This window comes from Emydura macquarii, unplaced genomic scaffold, assembly GCF_026122565.2.
Source record: "Emydura macquarii macquarii isolate MOO-44397 ecotype Brisbane River unplaced genomic scaffold, CSIRO-AGI_Emac_v2 contig_2184, whole genome shotgun sequence".
Lineage (NCBI taxonomy): Eukaryota > Metazoa > Chordata > Testudines > Chelidae > Emydura > Emydura macquarii.
The window spans coordinates 2434527-2452990 of NW_027132321.1; the positions used below are offsets into that span (position 1 = coordinate 2434527).

At 43.7% G+C, this 18464-nt stretch overlaps 1 protein-coding gene across 2 annotated transcripts in view; it reads left to right on the plus strand.

The window, feature by feature from the left end:
* KCND3 (potassium voltage-gated channel subfamily D member 3) overlaps positions 1 to 18464 on the plus strand; it is a 201059-nt gene that overhangs the window by 159463 nt on the left and 23132 nt on the right. For both annotated transcript variants that reach the window (XM_067558806.1, XM_067558807.1), the window contains exon 2: positions 1902 to 2064. In XM_067558806.1, coding sequence (XP_067414907.1) covers positions 1902 to 2064 — 163 coding nt within the window. The remainder of the gene's footprint in view (positions 1 to 1901; positions 2065 to 18464) is intronic.

Here is an 18464-nt window from a genome sequence, read left to right on the forward strand (position 1 = left end):
TGCCATAGACAGTCATTTGCAGAAGAAAGCACTGAACCCACTTCTAGAGCCAGACTGCGCGGGACATGGACACCCGCCTCCCGCAGAGATCACCACTGCATCTGCTACGAGCAGGGCAGTTGCTTTAGCACTGCCAACAGCTGGCACCCCATTAGAGTTCCAAACTGCGATAAGTTGTGCTGTGCTATGGAGGAATCACGGGAGATGGGGCAGTCACCTGGAATTAAGAGAGCCAATCACGTGTGATGCAATTGTGTCAGGCTAAACTGTAGAATTCAAAATCCCAATGACCTTCACTATAGTGCGCTCCCTTCACTATAACATGGCATTCAGTGAACCAGGGTGGCCAGTCACCAGCAGTTACTGTACTGTTTGTTCCCGCAGGGAATAACAGCCAGGCTTCTTCTTATTGCACTAGTGAGTAACCACGAGTCTAAGCACTGAGGATTTCTCCACAGAAAGATAGTGCTCGGTTTAGGTATAAAATACAGCAGAAAGCTTTTGCAAGATGCAAAATAAAAACACAAACAGCAGTAAAGTAGCACTTTGCTCTGTGGTAGATTTTGTCATGTGAAATCTAAAGAAGTTAAATCAACATGATTTTCAATTAGTATAAAAATGAAGGGGATTATTTTATCTCTGCTTATACGGACATTATTCAAAATGCAAAATAAAATTGTTAATGAAAAGAGAGTTCTGCAGAACTCAGTAGTCTGAGTTCGCTGAGTTTTGTTTGAATATTTTTCAGTTTGTTTCACAAGCCTGAGTTTCTCATTTATTTTGGGATTTGAATTAATCCAAACTTTCTGAATATATGTGAGATCAGGAGTGCCATCTGGGTTTTTATGTAAATATAAACATCAACCCAGGGTTACCTTGGGTTACCTTATCAACCCTCAGCAAATCCTTCAATGAACAAAAGCAACGAGAGTTCTGTAGCAGTTTAAAGACTAACAGATTTAATTTCTGCAGGCATAAACTTTCGTGGGCTGTAACCCACTTCATCAGATGTAAGGAATAGAAATCAGATTGGGGGAATATATATACATCTAAGGTTAAGGAACAACAATGGGGAAGTTAAGTATAAGCAAAGTCCATTCAACAGGAGCTCAGTTTTGAATTTGTAAGGTAAGTCCAGAAGCAGGCCTGGCTTGGTGTTTCAGTCATTTCACAGAGCTCTAAAACATAGCTTTTCTGACAGTTGTTGGAGTCAAAGGGCCTAATTCTCTTCTGACCTAGGATGGTGCAAATCGGGGTAACTCCACTCAGTAGAGTGACACCTGTGTAACTGTGTAAAAGAGGTGGTAAATCAGGTCAGTTGCATATGATTTGCTACACAGATTCAGATAATTGGTTCATCCTGTCTAGCATCCTGCCTTCGGCCCTGGCCAACACCTGTACTACAGACAAACAAAGGAATAGCAAATCCAAACCATAATGCAGCTAGCCAATAGCGTAATGCTGCACAATGTAAGGTAACATCTTCCTGATGTCTGTAATGATCATCTTGTACTTAAACCATGACATGAGATTGCTGCTTTCTTTAGTTTTTGACCTAAAATGATCCAGTCCTTTTGAAAACTCCAGTTATAGTTTTGGGCTATATATCCATTGGGGGCCAAGTGGAGGCTGTTCTCAGTTTTTGGGAAGGTTCCTGTACAGGGCCAGACTTTGGATACGATCAAGACAACCTCTTTGAATCCAGTGAAACTTCTCCTGTGCAAGTAGTAGTAGGATTTTAAGGGATGAAATGCACCAAGTGCTGTTGTTGGCTATTGGAATTTATGGTCTAGCTTGGCCTTTCAGTTTGTCTGCGTGCTCAGTGAAATTACACCAGCTCTTGGCATCGTTTGGTTTTGTCTAAAGGAGCGGGCCCTCTTTTTGTCTTTGTTTCCCTCTAGTTATGGAGACATGGTGCCCAAGACGATTGCTGGGAAGATCTTTGGCTCCATTTGCTCGCTGAGCGGGGTGCTGGTCATTGCTCTGCCTGTCCCAGTTATTGTTTCCAACTTCAGCCGCATTTATCATCAAAATCAGAGAGCCGACAAGCGAAGAGCACAAAAGGTAAGTCCCATTTATACCAAACAGCACCTCCCACCAATAGCCTGCGTAGTTCACCGTCATGCAGCATTAATGGTGATATTGCTTTACTCGTAGTACCACTACAACTAGCACCACAGGCGCGACATGGGAACTCCTCGCATTAAGGGAAGAAGAAAAGACACGCACAAATCACAGAGCGAGATCACCTAGACCATTCCCCCCCAGGGGAAGGATTATTCCCTACAATATTGCAACAACTGTTGTCCCTGTGTCACACAGCATGACCATTGGGGCCTTTATGGAAAAAACAAGGAGAGAATACCCTGTCTTCTGCTCCAAAAGCCCAACTTGCTTCTACTTAAGCTAAAGGAGACTCTCAAAATCATTGTGTGTAAGTCAGGTAACACACAATTGACACTTCTGTTTCTATCCAGTAGGGGCAGTGGTACACATACCCACACCCCTTACCTACATCTACACACATGCGCATTTACTTACACCTACATAAACACACTCATCTGCTCTTATCTACCGACGCACAATCTAGTTCACTACAATATATTTTTGTCCAGTCTTGTTTTAAATGTCTGAAGCAATGGAGTTTCCATTGTAGCCCTTTATAAAACACCAGCCTGGTTCCACTGTGATTAAAGAAATGTACCTCCTTATTTTTTATCTTTTCAGGAGTTATTTTCCCTTTTGGCTGTGTGATCCCTTTGAAGTCTTAACATGTTAGAGCTTTTTAAAAAAATAAAAATACTAAAAAGCCACTGCTTATAATACAGAATTAAATGCTGGCCATAGCCAGCAGCTCCTGAGAATTTCTGAGGTTTATCGACTATTCCAGAGGTTGAACAGTTGTTACCAGTAGTGATATACCGATACATGCAGTGCAAAAACTTAACAGATGTGTCGCACTCTTCATTTTGGACCTGCCAAATTATATTAGAGCCAGGATTGCAGAATCAGATTTTTCTAGCTACTAGAGACAAAGGCCCAGTCTACACTTAACATTTAGATCGACCTAGCTATGTCACTTGGGGGTGTGAAAAATTCACACCTGAGAGATGTGGTTAAGCCAACCTAAGCCCCAGTTTAGACGCTGCTTGGTGTCTTCCATCAACCTACTACTGCCTCTTGAGGGGATGGATTTACTGCAGCAATGGAAAACCCTTACCAGCACTGTAGTAAGTGCCTACACTACAACACTATGGCTGCGTAGCTGCAATTGTGAAGTTAGACTATGTTCCAGTCTTGATATTCATAGACATTTCTTAGAGAGGAATGAATTCATTAATCTGAAAGCAGATTTCATGATGGTTATGTGTGACTGAGATCACGTCACTGTTCCAGTGCTGCTTCCTTATAGCCCCCTGTTCAATCTCTGTGACGTTTAATCATATATAAAATCAAGCTACTCACCAACCTAAATCTGTCCCTAAGTACTAGTGAAAAAGACGCAAATGCTTTAGGTAGCAGAGGCACATGTGCCCCTGGGGATGAATGAATGTTGTTATGGATACAGAACCATCCGCACACAAAACAAGTTTATATTTAATAGTGGAATAATTTTACTATCAAACCACCTGTGGTGAAGGAAGAGTGAAAGAATTTTCAAATGAGACACAAATGACAGCAAAGAGACACCCACGGGCCAGCTTCCAATCCCAGCGATAGCGACAAGTAACCAAATGGGTCTGTGATACAACAGAGGAGCTGCAGTTGTGTCTCTATTCTGGAGCTGAGCATCACAGGAACTGCTCAGGAAACAACACAACTGAGGGGAGAGAAAAGCCAATAACATCTATCTCACCTGTGCACACGTTCCATTCTCAAACCCTCTCAGCACGTGGGCCACATTTTACCAGAGGGATTGAGCCTGGCTCTTCACTTGCTTCCTCTGGTGTAAATCAGGAATCTCTCTACTGAAGTCCATGAAGTAATGCTGGTTTAAAACTAGCACGAGTGAGTGAAGAACCAGAGCCTTTGTCTCCTGGGCACCTCTCATCCTTTCACAACTGCATACCATCACTCTTCACAGCGTGTCTGCAGAGCTACCGTTCCGAGCTGATGGTGTTCTACACCCCACCTTTGTACTTACATTACACAGGCGTAAATGATCACACTAAGAGGCGGGCAGGGGAGAACTACGCCCGGTAAGTTGTAAGGATATTGTGACCAAGACAGAGTATTTACATTCAGTGTATGTCTACACTTCAAGCGCTGCTACTGTCATGTTGTAGTGTCAACGTTTACTACAGAGATGGCAGCGGTTTTTCCGTTACTACCGTAAACCCACCTTTCCGAGAGGTGGTGGCTGGGCTGATGGAAGAATTCTTCTGTTGATGTAGCTCTGTTTACAGGGGGGTTTGTCTGACCTAACTGCATTGCACAGGGCTTGACATTTTTCACAGCCCTGAACAATGTAGCACGGTTGGCCTAAATTTTAGCTGAAGACCAGGCCTTAGTCTCGAGTATCTGACACTGCAAAGGTCCAGCTGAATCGTGTTACAGAAAGGGAATGTTAAACAATGATCCCGGCAGCAAATCTGAAAATAAAATAACAACTGGTGATAGGGCTGACTGGTATTTTTTTTATCCTTTAGAGACAAATATTCAGTAATTGACTTTCTTCTTACTAGCTTTAATAGCACCCAGGCACCTCCTTGTCTTTTCCAGAAGAGACTGAAGCAAAGCTATTAAGCACTGAAGTGTCTGTTGATAAGTCCAAGTGACAGCCATTGCAACAAGAGCTGTAACGAGATGAATTTCTCCTGCAATAATGAACAAAGAGCAATATAGTATGAAATACGAGTTTTATAAACACATAAAGGAAACACAAATGGAAATGAACAAAATCTAGACTGAGCTGTAGGAAAAATAAATAAAACATGTACGTACTCCAGCATCTCACTTACAATCAGAGATGAATTTAGGAAATTATTTGATTTTGAATAGAGTTTGTGATGTACAAGGAATCCCACAGCAATTTAGAAAGCACAGATATGGGTAAGGAACAGGGCCATATTATCCATTAGTCACAATAGGCACAGTGCCTAAGGCCTATGAAACTTTCAGGGCCTACGAAAACATTTTTTATATATAATTATTTTATTTTTATTTAAAAAACTATTTATTAATAGCTTAAAATCAAATTAGTTATTTTGGTCAGGGGGCCTATGAAGGCAAATGTGCCTAGGGCCTACGAAGGTCTTAAAACGGCCCGGGTAAGGAAGAGATATGGGTAATAAGTCTTGGCTTTTCAAAAGCTCCTAATGGATTTGGGTGCCCAGTTCCCAAGGATTTCTTTGATGCACTTAATGCACTCTGGATCCGTATTGAAACATATTGTGGAATCATGGATGGAAAACTCTCTTCTCTGAGATCGCCCAGAATTCCAGCTGTCCAGACTTCCTCACGGACCCACTCACACTGCCCATCTTCTCCAGCCAAGAAGTACGTATGGTGAGCTTGCAAAACTGCCTCCTGTTTTGTGTCTGTTCTGATAGGATTTCAGGCTCTAGAACTGTCAATCTTCCCACCTTCCTCAAGCACTAAAATCCCCTTTTAAAATCCAACACAAAATCCCCTTTGTTGAACAATTGAATAATGGTTAAACCTCTGGCCCCATCTCATAATAGTAACCGCTCTTTTTATCTGTAATCCCAAAGAACTTTATAAAGGAGGTAAGCCGCATTACCCCCATTTTACAGATAGGAAAATAGAAGTACAGGGAGGTGAAGGAGTAACGTGTCCCAAAGAGCAAGCTTGTCACTTAACTGTAGCTAGAGTATATTGCAGGAGGACATGAAAGAGGAGAGACAGAGCAAGTGGCACTGGAAATGCATGACTAAGCAAGAACATTTCATGTGGTCAGCCAGGAGTAGAGTAACCAGCTAGCAAGTGAGAAAAATCAGGAGAGGGGGTTGGAGGTAATGGGTGCCTTTGTAAGGAAAAAACCCAAATATCAGGACTGTCCCTATAAAATTGGGACATCTGGTCAAGCAGGTTTGAGATGTGAAGTCAAGAGGCAGCAGGCATGGGGGAGAAAAGGGACTGCCCACAGAGAGGGTGAGAGCGAGACGGCTTGGCAGAGAAGGGAAGGTTCCTTGGGAGCTACGAATAAGAGCTTTAGAAGTAGGGTGACTTGTCCTGAAGACAGACTGCCAGAGATACAGTCTCACCGTGGGATCCCAAGGGGTGGCACTACGGCTCCTCGCTACAGCATCTGAGAACAAGCAGAACGGTCTGGAGATAGTCGACTGAGAATGCAGTTCCTCTCTCTGTGCTGTGCAGATGGAAAACTCAGCCCCACTTTAGGGAAGTCTGCCTTGCTATAAAAAGTGAATTGAGTGAATCTATTTTCCGGGTAAGAAAACAGAATATATAACACAACAATGGCCCCTCCCCCCAAGCGATTATCACTTTAGGAACAGTTAAGCCACTGGGTGGAGTGTGGGGTGCTGCAGACTATACCACCCCTGCAGGCTGAGAGAAATAACATGACTCAGTAGAACAATTCTTCCTCAAGTTGTCTACTCTGCATCATCCTTAGGGCATGCATCCTACATCCCCATGCCCCTGGTAAGACCACTCTCTAACATGGGTTAGTGGAAGGAAGGAAGGGTGGCGGGTAGGCATTGCCTCCTCCTTGCCCACGGAGGGATACAGCAAGGTAACAATTCTGATGCTTCCCTGAGTACAGGGAGTGTAACTATGTCTGGTATCTGGTGAGTCTTGCAAGGAGGGGCGGGATAAAGTTCCTTGCACGCTCACTAGCCCTGTGCACCGACATAAGGGCTGTCATAAACTGTTCCCTTTATGGAGCAAAGATGGCATTTTGGGGGTGAAACAGCACAAATGCATTTCCTAGGTTTCTGCTGTGCTAAATACGCATTGGGTTCTCTCTCTTTTCTCCGTCTGTCACCAGCATGGTAAATATTTTGAGTGTGTCAGTGATTATAGATGCTTTAAAAGAACTTCAGTCTATGGCAGGAAGCACAACTGTTACAGAACATAAATACATTTTAAAATCTGGATCTAGAAATGGTTTCTTCCTGGTTTAATGAACCTTTTGAAAGGGGTAGGCCTGGCTGGAGTGCTACCAAACCCTGGCTATTCTCAGGAGGTCAGTGTTACCAGCTGGCACATTTTAGGACAGCCCCAAGGCGGCTCTAAACTACAGCAAGGTTAGGACAGGTGTAAAGCTAGTCTGGGAATAAGGGCACGGCCACTCTGCTGCATCCAGTAGAGAAAAGCCATAGCGAAACATCTGACCCATAAACAGAAAAATCTCTCTGTCAGCAGCTAGATACTCCCCCTTCCTAGTCCCCAACTTAATATTCAGACCATGGCTCTAAATTCTCTTCCCAATTTCCCCAGCCTTTGCAGTTTTGCTCAAAAGAATTTCAATGTGCAGGCTCCTAAAACTAGAGATAAATGCAGCTGAATGTATGACTTAGACTTGGGTCATCTAATGAGCTGTGATAAAGGGAGAAATAACGTGAGCATGTCATATTTGGCTGAATGTGACATTCAAATAGATGCAGAGATAGAAGGATAAGAGTGAGATTGAACCTGAGTTCTCCAGTTTAATTTGAGCTCTAGGTGCAGTTGCATTATGTCAGAAAGTTGGGAATTGGGAAGGCATTCAGCAGCACTTATGCCTCCCTACTTTATCATATGCTAAATCCCAGCTGTTGTTGCTACTCAGAAGGTATTGGCCTAAGAAGGGGAAAAATTAAATGGCATGAGCAAATATTTGCAGATGTTTATTAAAATCAACACACGTCCTTGAAAAACAAACAGACAAAATTTTGCTTTAAAGAGGAGACAAAAAACCCCATACCCATCGTCAGTTTAAACACCTCAAAGATAAATTGCTCTTCCCCCAAACTGTATTACAAGAGAATTAATTACACAGAGATCTGGCAATCTTAATGCATTGTGCAGTGTTGTCAAATTCTGTCCTCTGGTGTGCAGCAAAGACTAGGTCAGCCTCAGTGGGAGATGAATTGATCATTTCTGACAAGGTTCATTTTGGTCAACTCGAGAGGGGCGGGGAGTGTTTATTTTTGAGTGATATTTTAAGAATGGAACTTCTTCCTGACATTGATGCAGTGCTGCTCCTGAGTGAATGTCACAAATGCCTTTGAGTCTGAGAATTAGAATATATGAAAGATTCAACGATGAAGTGGCTCTCCAGTTCAGATCAATATTAGCATCTCCCTCATTTAAGAGTCAGTCTGTACTTATGATGGCATGGGTGCAGTGCGAAGAATAGGCACGAACACGTATCTGATGTGGTCTCTCTAGAGCAGCAAGAATGAGGATTGCAAATGGTCTAAAGCACCCTGCAGTGTAAATCAGTAGTAACTCCTCTGCGGGCCATGTTGTGTGAAGAGACTCAGCACCAGTATGTATTCTGGCAGGCATCGCCCAATGAAATTAATAGGCAGCAGGTTTAACACAAGCAAAAGGATGTACTTTCTCACACAGCACACAGTCAACCTCTGGAACTTGTTGCCAGGGGATGTTGTGAAGGCCAAAACTATAACTGGGTTCAAAAAAGAATTAGATAAATTCATGGAGAATAGCTCCATCAATGGCTATTAGCCAAGATGGTCAGGGGTGCAAACCCTAAGCCACTGACTGCCAGAAACTGGGAGTAAAGGACAAGGGATGAATCACTTGATAATTGCCCTGTTCTGTTATTACTTCCGAAGCATCAGACATTGGCCACAGTCAGAAGACAGGATGCGGGGCTAGATGGACCATTGGTCTGACCCACTATGGCCATTCTTATGTTCTTAATCTGAGGCCCTTAAAAAAATCCTCAGAACCCCACACAGTTTCCCTTTGGGGAAAGGAAGAGAGAAAGAAGGAACCTTATGTGACAGATGTTAGTCATGTTATGCCACAGATACTACAGTGATGAGGGCTGTGTAAGAACCTGAATAGAATAGTTAAGATTTTTGAGAGTAGGTTCAATTCAGTTAAGCTTCCAAAGGTTTGGATGCCTTTGCAGAGCTCATGTGAACGATCCAGACATCTTGAGATAACTTTTTCTTGAGAGATTTCTGGCATTTCTCCTTCCTGGGTGTCAGTGACAATTTAGCCTGATCTCTTCAAGAGGAAAAGTAGGTGAGACCTCATTAGCAACAAAGCTCCTGTCTTCACACAAATGCCACAAGTGGGCACAAAAACAGTGAGGAAGGCAACAAAACCCCACAGACAATATTGGCTTTATCGGCAGAACGGCTTCTAAACAAAATGTTTTTCAAAGTGTTGTGGGAGGCCTTGTTTCTCCTTCATCTCCTGGGGACATTGGCATTTGTCCTTTGTGTCAATTAAATCGTCCTGCTTTAAAAATAACCAGCTCAGACGCCTCATTGAGCTGGAAAGATTCTTTTAAGCATAGCAAACAAAGTTAGTTTATTCTATTGGTCTTTTTCATTTACTGGGACCAGGCTGCAGAAAAGCTGAGGGAGGGGGCTGGAGGTAGTTGTTTGTACCAAGTCTGGTGCTGCCTGCATGCTCACAGAGCATAAGAAAGTTCATTGTACGTTAATTGGATAGACATTGTGTTGAGTAAATACAGGAGGTGCCTATTGCTGCCAGTAATGGCACTGGAGGGTGTCAGTGTCAATGAAAAGGAATGGAAGGGTTTTGTGCATTAAAGAGTTTTGAAGAGGCTGTTTAATTATGCACAGTCCTCTCCTCGCTTCTAAGAGCAGAGATCTCCCCAAGCGGCTGCAATTACAGTCCAACTAATTATGGCAGCATCAAGCCCCTTGGCTCCAGCGTCATATCCCAGAGAGACTGAAGTGCTGGCAACAAACCGTAGCAGGAAGTCTGGACACCGCCGAATTAGCTGGTTATGAACTTGGGGCCTGATTCTGAGAGGCATGGTGCGCCTGCAAATCCCCTTGAAGTCCGCACTGCTCCAGACCAGACCTGGGTTTGGGAATTCTGCAGGCTGCCATGGATTATGGGGGTCCCACAGCCCTTATATCCCAAGAGGGCAATGCTAGGGAATAGGGGCTGTGAGATGGGACCCTCTGTTTGTAAATTTAGGACCACTTCTTCTCATTTCCCCTTCCCATTTACTGCTGTGACTAACCCTAACCTTCATACCCAAGTATTTGTAGACACTGGCCAGACCTGCCCTCAGCGAGCCCTTCCACGGGCTAAGTGATTCAGCCCCATCTTCTCAGGGCTCTTGTATTGTATCACACGTGTCTTGCTTGTAATAGCTAAGAGGCATTGCCACACTCAGCAGTTTCCTGGTCACACAGTGTCAGTGCCCTCGTGTCTGCGACGCTAGGAGTCCTGTGGTTTTCACTCAGGGTTTCTTTTATTTTTGTAAAGTCCAGCGCAGCCAGCCACAGAGACTCGAAAGGGCTTTTGCCGTTGGTCGGTTGATTTGTCATTGCCTTTCAAAGGGAATTGCTTGGCCAGTTGGTATTTGGGGCTCTTGGCTAGTCGGCCTGCAGCCAGTTTTGCAAGGCGAATGTGGAGCCTGGTTAGTGTTTCCACTTTTTAAACAAAACAGACTGGACTCTGTTCTAACAAATCCACTTCAGACCACACCACGCACAGCATCCTCTGCACTGCTGGCAAACAGGCCTGCCTGAGCACCGCTCTCAGGTTACACACCTGTGCACAGCCCAGCCAGTCTCTGTGGGCTCTAGAAGTGCCTAAGCCGGTTCCTAAGCATATTAGCCCATAAAAAAAAAATATACCGTGACTTGCCCCTCCACTCTGCAGTCATCTCACTGCAGAGGGTCTTCCGCACTCTTCGCAAAACAGCTCCCACCGCAGTGTGGAAGACGCACGGGTCTCCAGCTCTTCAGTGCTCTCACAGGTGAGGTGGCAGAGGGAAGAGGGGAGGAAATGCTGCAGAAAATGTCTGATTTGCAGCATTCGTCATGCAGCCCGTGTTGCCACTGGGCTGCAGTACTCCGGCCAAACCCCCCTAAAAGCCGAGCAGCTGGCAACACGGTGTGGCCTGGCAGGTCTGGTGATAGCCAGCAGTACTCGGGATCAGCCAGTAGGATTGCGATGGGCAGGAATCTGAGCCCGGCATGTCTCACTGGCTGTCCCTGAAGCTCTGCCCCTGTGCTAAAGAGGCATACTTTGGAAGTCATTCTGGATAACCTTGGCGCAGCTGCTGCACTTAGCCCCCCACACGGGGAGGATAACTGTAGACAGTACAACACGCAGTAACGCCTTTGGGTGGGAGTGCGTGACTGATGTCGGCAGACTTTTGCTGGCTTGCCTCCTGCAGTCAGATCTCTAGAGCTGTCCCTGGGGCTCGGAGTTTGGCAAAATGAGTTTTCCCCAGGCTAGCTGTGCCAAATCTTTGCTTGCGACTACAGACGACAGGGGCTCAGGCTGCATCCCAAGAGGGCTCTTGGAGCTCTTCCAACACAGCAGGGGGGGAAATCTGACTGACGGGATGAGGGGATTTCTGCAAAGAAATGCCTCCACACATACACACACACACACACACACACACACAGGATGAGGGAGAAGTGTAAATACTCAGATGCTAAAGTATTCTGTGAGCAACAGTGTTAAAGCCTATTTATGATATAATGGTTAAATTTGCTAAGTGAACAAAGATATTAAAATGGCTGATAATCTCAAAACAATTAGCCTGGCTCTAGTGCAGCATTTCACATGAGCTAACCTGAAATTGTCCACATCCACCTAAATACAAAATTTCAGCAATTACGGAGTTTCCACAAACCTTCAAGGGATTGCAGGCCTTCGGTAAGTGTGTTGTTGAGTATTCTAGTTTAGTGTGTTTCATTTATTAGTCAGGGGCCTTTGCTTACAGCGTTTTGACTCTATAAGCTCAGGAAATGTATTGTAGCATCTTTGAAAGCCTGCTTGTTCCATTATGAGCATCTAGCAAAGGACTAAACACCCAAATGTAGATAAGGGGAAGTACTGTGCACCAGGAATTCATTTTCTAGAGCAGTTCTCACATAAAACTATATCCCAAGGTGCTTTGCAGGACTGAACATTCCATGCAATCAAAATGTTTAGAGAATAAATTGGGAAAAGCAGTGAAATGGGGGCACATTGTCTGGCAGATGAATTAAAGCATTCAATCACATGACCAAGAGAAAGAGGAATAAAGGGAAAAGGAAGAAACAATCTCTTTTTAGATAGGAGTCGATGAGGTGGAAAGAGATACAGGGTCGGTTATTCACTTGAGAATGTTTTTGCATGAGCAGCCTTGAGTCTGTGGAAAGGGCCAAAGAAGTAGCTGTGTTTAAAATGTTTTTAAAGGAATCAAGGCAACACAAGGAGAAGTCAGAAATAAATGTCCTTCCGACTGTTTTGTTTTTGTTATTTTCTTCTTGAGAGGCATGTTAGAAACAGCTTGTTCCCTGCCTTCCGCCCTCACTCCCGGAGGCACGGAAAATGTGACGGAACATAGAAGAGAAGATGAAGAGTGATGATGATGATGATGAAGAGAATATTTAACACTAGATTTATGGCATCATTTTACCCCTGAGAAAGATGTCGGACACATCTGTCAACAGAGATAAAATTAGCATAAGTGATTTGCTGCCAAAGAGGTTTGAAATTTTCAACGTGCTTGTCTCATTTTTTTGACTGACTTGGAGCGGGATGCCCTGGGACACATGGTCACCCTCCAGAGCAAAGAAGGGAGAAAGCCAGAAGAAGCCAACATTGAAACAATCTGGCTAAGCAAGAGAGGAATTAGCAGAGCTCTGCTCAGTTCCATCAGGGTAGAGAGGACAGGGAACGGTGATTTAAGGACCACTTAAAAGAAAGAGGTAAATTGCAGAAGGGAAGAAATAAGGTTAAAGCTAGAGATGGTTGACGTCTTTTCAACCACAACAAAAATTGCTTTCCAGCTGAAATGAAGGTTTTTCTTGAAAATTTTCATTTTGGTTAACATTTTTCAGTTTTATACCGAAAAACAAACAAAACAAAACAAAAATCAGCATTTTGATTTTTTACAATATTTTCCCCCTTTTTTATCTCCCTCCTCCTCAGTGGATGGAAGGGAACGTAAGGGAGAGGGAAAACACGGAAAACTATTGGAACATTTAAAAAAGTAAAACGTTTTTCTGATTGTCAAAAAAAATCAGCAACAAATGTCAGATGATTCTAATTTCCTTTGAATGTTTTAAAAAGAGGTAGCATTTTCCAGCCATCTCTAGTTCAAACTCCTGCTCTCTGGGACCATAAGACACTTAGAGGTCCTTAACCCACCCTCAGAGGGGAGGATTCAAATTGGTGAACCAGAGCTGAAAAGCTCAGTCTCCGGCTTACGTGCACACACTAGAACATTGACCCTGTTCCCACTGATGGCCCAAGGCATATTTCAAGTCATTACTTTGCTCATCCAGGAGGCACTGCACATCTGTTGCAGATTCGTACTGTCACTCATTACGGGGTTGTAGGCTGTGACACGGAAGCACCGTTACAAAACTCCACTCTCCTTCGGTGGGTCCTTGGACACCCACGTGAAAGGGTCTTCTCTCTGCCAACTGTGGGGATGCAGTGCTGGGCCTGGAATGCTCCGCCCGGACAGCTAATTATGCAACATGGTTGGGAGGATTTGTAACGGCTGAAGTTGTCGGCTCCGTCTCAGGTGTCTAAACAAACCGAATCTGAAACGGCTTGGGTCTTGTCACGAAAAGCCACTTGCAGCATGCTCGACTGAAAGTGCTGAGGAGTCTGGAACAGAGCTCTAGTAATGCAGCAGGGACTGTCTTTTTGTTTTGTGTTTGTACAGCACCTAGCACAGTGGGGCTCCTATGTGCTTGGACTGGGGGAGCTAGGTGCGACAGTAAGATAAATAAGACATCATAATCGTCATTTGGGGATATTGTCATCTGCTTGTGAGTGCTCCACAAGCAGAAGATGCTAAATTCATTGGAGAAATTGCTCCTTAGGAAATATTTACCCAGCTATCTGCTTTATCATGGCAAAGCAAAACTCTTCTGTTTACTATGCAGGCTGTTGCGTGATGATAATTCGAGCCACCTGTTCTTCAGTTAAGTGTAACTGTTGAGACCTAACTCAACATTAGCTCTAAACAAAAATAATAATAAAGATGCAATTCTGCATCTTGTCCACTAGCTGCATAATCCGGCAGCCAGTTCATTTTAGTCCACATAAGAAGCACGAGCTAGTTAGCTATTGAGTCAGGACAATTAGGAGCCATTCTGATAAGAACATGTAACAATGCTGGAATGCAAAAACAAGGGGCAGAGAAACAAGTAACCATGACAACCCTATTGCTTTCTGCTGACCAATTAGAGGGAGCTGAACGCTGCGCATGCAGAACGGGAGGCAGGTTTCTCCCTGGATATTCAGCAAAGCACAGGAGGCTGGCCGTGGCCACTTTTTTACTGCTGCTATTATGAGGACGCAGGGCGTGCCAAACGCGCATACTCCGAAAGGATCCATCTTTCAGGACCCTTTACCTGCTATAATTGAATGTGGCCACAGGGCAGGGATTGCAGCCATTTCCCCTTTGGAAGGCGAAGGTAAGAGACAGAGCGTCTCTGGGAAGAGAGGCAGAAACGAGAGATGCCATTTGTAGTGAACAGCACCTACGCTGATGGACCTACAGACACAGGAACAATTCTTATCTGCCAGTACAAGGTGCTCTTTCAATTAGCTGTCCACATTTGTACAGCTGTCCCTCTTTTTTGTAGCATTCCCACAACAGCCAGCACTACCAGCTAAGCACACAAACTGGGCACCCCCAAGAGGGTCAGCCAGGGTTTCTCCCAGTTCGTGAATCCTCCGTTAAATAAGGAAGGGGTAGCTTTGTCCAGCCAAAGGGTCAATCATTCCACGTCTGTTTCTTCCAGGGAGGGTGTGGCCCCAGAGGGGAAAGCTCTGATCCCTAGGGCAGGCTGCATCAGACCTCTCCAGTGCATGCTCTTCTTAGAATCCCCTTTGCCATTCCACATCTTCCTTCAGCCAGGCCCAGTGGTTGTATGTGGTGGGCAACTGTCCTGGAGGAATGTTATTATAAACTCTTTTCCTGCCTCCCATGGGATGAGGTTAAGATATCGCATGACACCGATTCATTGGGAAGCTATTTTGGGAGGAATGGAGATGTGGAAGTGAAAAAGACCTTGTCACCAAAGAAATGATAACACAACCAGCATTTCTAAAAATAAAGATTTTGTCATTGAGGACAACAAAAGCCAACTGGAGATTTGGAGTTTGGGTTTGGTTCCTTAAGTGAGAAGGTTGGATGTCTGGATAACTCTGCACACAGACATATTTTAAATCTGTTGCCATAGTTACAGGGCTGAGGCACAAACTCATGTTCTGGAGTTCAGTTCTCAGAAAACCCCTCTTTCTTTTCTGCTTGGCTTCATCAGGTGCCCTGTCTCAGCCAGGGGGAAAGAAAGACAAAAACAAAGCTTGCCGACGGGTGCCATTTGCCTTGCAGAGATGCTCGCTCTGCGTGGGCTGGGTCCTGCCCCGTGAGCAGAGCCCACACTGGCAGAGCCCTGGAGGCAGCGGAGTGGCACGCTGCCTCACCCAAAGGTTGAAGTGAAGAGAAGTGAGGGAGCACGGCTTGCAGCATGCCCCATAGCTGCAGCAATAAATGTTCCCCAACTCTTTCAGTTTACTTGCAACCAGCGGCTACACCCCTCACTGAGTTGCAGCATTTTCACCTTAACTCTGCTGACCAATGGGTAGGGAGGTGACACCATGGCTCTACCACCTACTCTGTGCTCCGCATGCTTCTTTTGGGGTGCCCTGCACCCCTGGAAAGGAGTTAGGGTCTTTCAGGAGCACAGTGCCTGCAATTCCACCCAGCCTTGGGCTGCACAAAGGAAGGTCCTTACTGCTTTCTCTCCACCTTCTCTGCGCTCTCATGTAAGGTCTAAGCAGAGTCAAGCCCTATAGAATGTGATTATGACCACATTTCATAAGCACCCATAAAACCTACATAATTAATTAGTGGTCAGATATCAGGTCTACTAAGCAGGCATGCAAGAACATACAGAATCCTGTTACTATTCCCATTTCTTTGAATGGTGTATAGGTATTAACTAGGTTTGTGATTTGTGTGAAAGAATTTATAGAAGCACGATACAGAAAGACAGGCAGAGAGAGAAATCACTCACAAACACATATTCATTGTCCTGTGCGTGTTAATGTGGTGCAGAACCTTCAGTCGTCCTGATGGGAGAAGGAATGCAGCGGCTTCTCTATTAATAATGCAGCAAAGCATGGAGCTCTTCTTTAGAAGACATTTATTAAGTAAAAAGTATCTCTGCTTGGGGACAGATTCTGACACCCAAGTTCATGCAAAATAGTGTCTTACTCCTTGAATAGTCCATTAATGCCACTATTCAAGAAGTCAGATACTACGCAATGTAAATATGCACGGCAGAATCCAGCCCTGATTTATTAAGATTCTTGTGTAGCCCTGAATGAAACAAGAAATATCACCATATAACTGCAGACAAATGTTTAAGTTCCATATGTTAAAGGCACTGAAATCTGTCTAATCAGTCATTCTATGCTTAGTGGAGAAGCTGAGGCCCATTAAATTCCATATTCTGTGTATTGTTCTATAAATAGATTGCATGTCCTTTTGTGTTGGAAAAGATTAAACGATACACTGCATTTGATATGATGATCTGTTGCTTTAATAGGACCAAGGGTAAGATAAGATTAAAAGAATCACAAAGGAATGGAGGGAAATCTTTCATCTGTGGAAAGCAATGAAGAGGGACCCAAAATACAATAAAGATCTGGTTTTAAGTAGCCCTATCAAATTATATAGGAGTATAATGAGCTCTATACAATTTAATTTCCAAATGCAGCTCTACTATAGTTCACCCAAAGCAATAAAGAATGAATATTTAAAACTGACTCGAAAGCTGTTTTAATGTAAAGATTTGAGGCGTTCATAGGAAAATTCCATTTTTTCCCGAAGAAAAAGAGTTTGAACAACAGGAATGTGATTTGTAGAAAATACAATGTCCTCTTCATCACTTTGTTATAATAGCACTGCCTGCTTGTTACAACATCGAGATGTATCCAAGATTGGCATGATAATAACTGGATATTATTACATGGGACATTTGCTTTTTAAATAGTTATTATTCCTCTCAATGCATGTAACAAGAGCAATTCATAACGTCGCAGTCCAGCTTGTTTCCAAGCTTCATTTAAGGTGTTATGTCAGCTTCTCAGCATCCTAACTAGAACAGATAATCAGTGTTGTGCACTCCACTTCAAATGCAGTAGCTTCCTTGAATTTCTTGGTTTCTTTCCTTATTTTTTTTTCACAGTGCTCTATTTTCCAGCTGCAAAGGAAAAATGACAACAGTAGGTCAGAGCCTCAGGTGAAGTTATTGGAACCATGCTGATTTACACTAGCTAAGGATCTGGCCCATTATCTTTCCAGAGTTCCATATGCACTCTGGGCTCCAGCTAAGAAGGAGATGTGAAGTCTCTGGCAAATTTCTTTTGCTTTAAATGATAAAGGATGGATCTGAATGTTGTTGAAGACTCAGACCATTTTAAGAACTGTTGAAGATAATAAAAGGAATACAAGAAAGCACTTCCTTTCTGTCTCCAACTCTGATCCTAGAGTTGGGGTTGCAAAAGCCACTGCTTTCTAAATCCCTAATCTTGTTTGTTACATTTTTCCATATGCAAAGAGCAAGCTTAGAGTTTTTATCTAGAATGCATATAACAAGCCTAACTTGTACTTTAAAGAGCTGTGGAGCAGAACTATAGATCCTCAAGCATATACTGGCCCTTACTGAAGGGCTTTGATATTGTACTGTGAAACTAGAAAGCCAAATCATAAAAGCTTTCAGTTGGTTATCTTTGATGATGGTTTCCTTTCAGATACAAGAATGTTTTTTTTAATTGTTGTGCAAGTAGTGCAATGCAGTACTGACTAGAGCAGACACTAAGAGTGCTACAGATATTCAAACCATTAATTATTTAGAGGGGGAAATATGGGAAGCCATTGTTAATTATCCAGCGTATTAGTATTTTCTGCCAAGAACGCTCTTAGTGTGATTTTAGCTGATAACATTATATGGGATGGATAATGCTCATAACAGCTCCCAGCCCAGTGGGGAAGGAGCAGGAGTAGATGTAGGACTCTTGCACACAAGACTTGCCATCCTCTGCTTCTTTGGGGTGGTTACAAAAGACACAATTGATTATGCCAATGCTGTAAAAGAGATTTCTTTTAGACCCCAGGGTATTGTACTTCAAGCCATACTCTGAAGAGGAAAGTGTCTTCCAAATCAGGGGCACAGAAAATCTGGAGGGCCGCAGGTATCTGGCAAGTAAGAAATGATGTCAGAGACTATAACCAGATAAACCAACAATAAAATCACTCTCCCTTAGAAATACATAGAAATCAA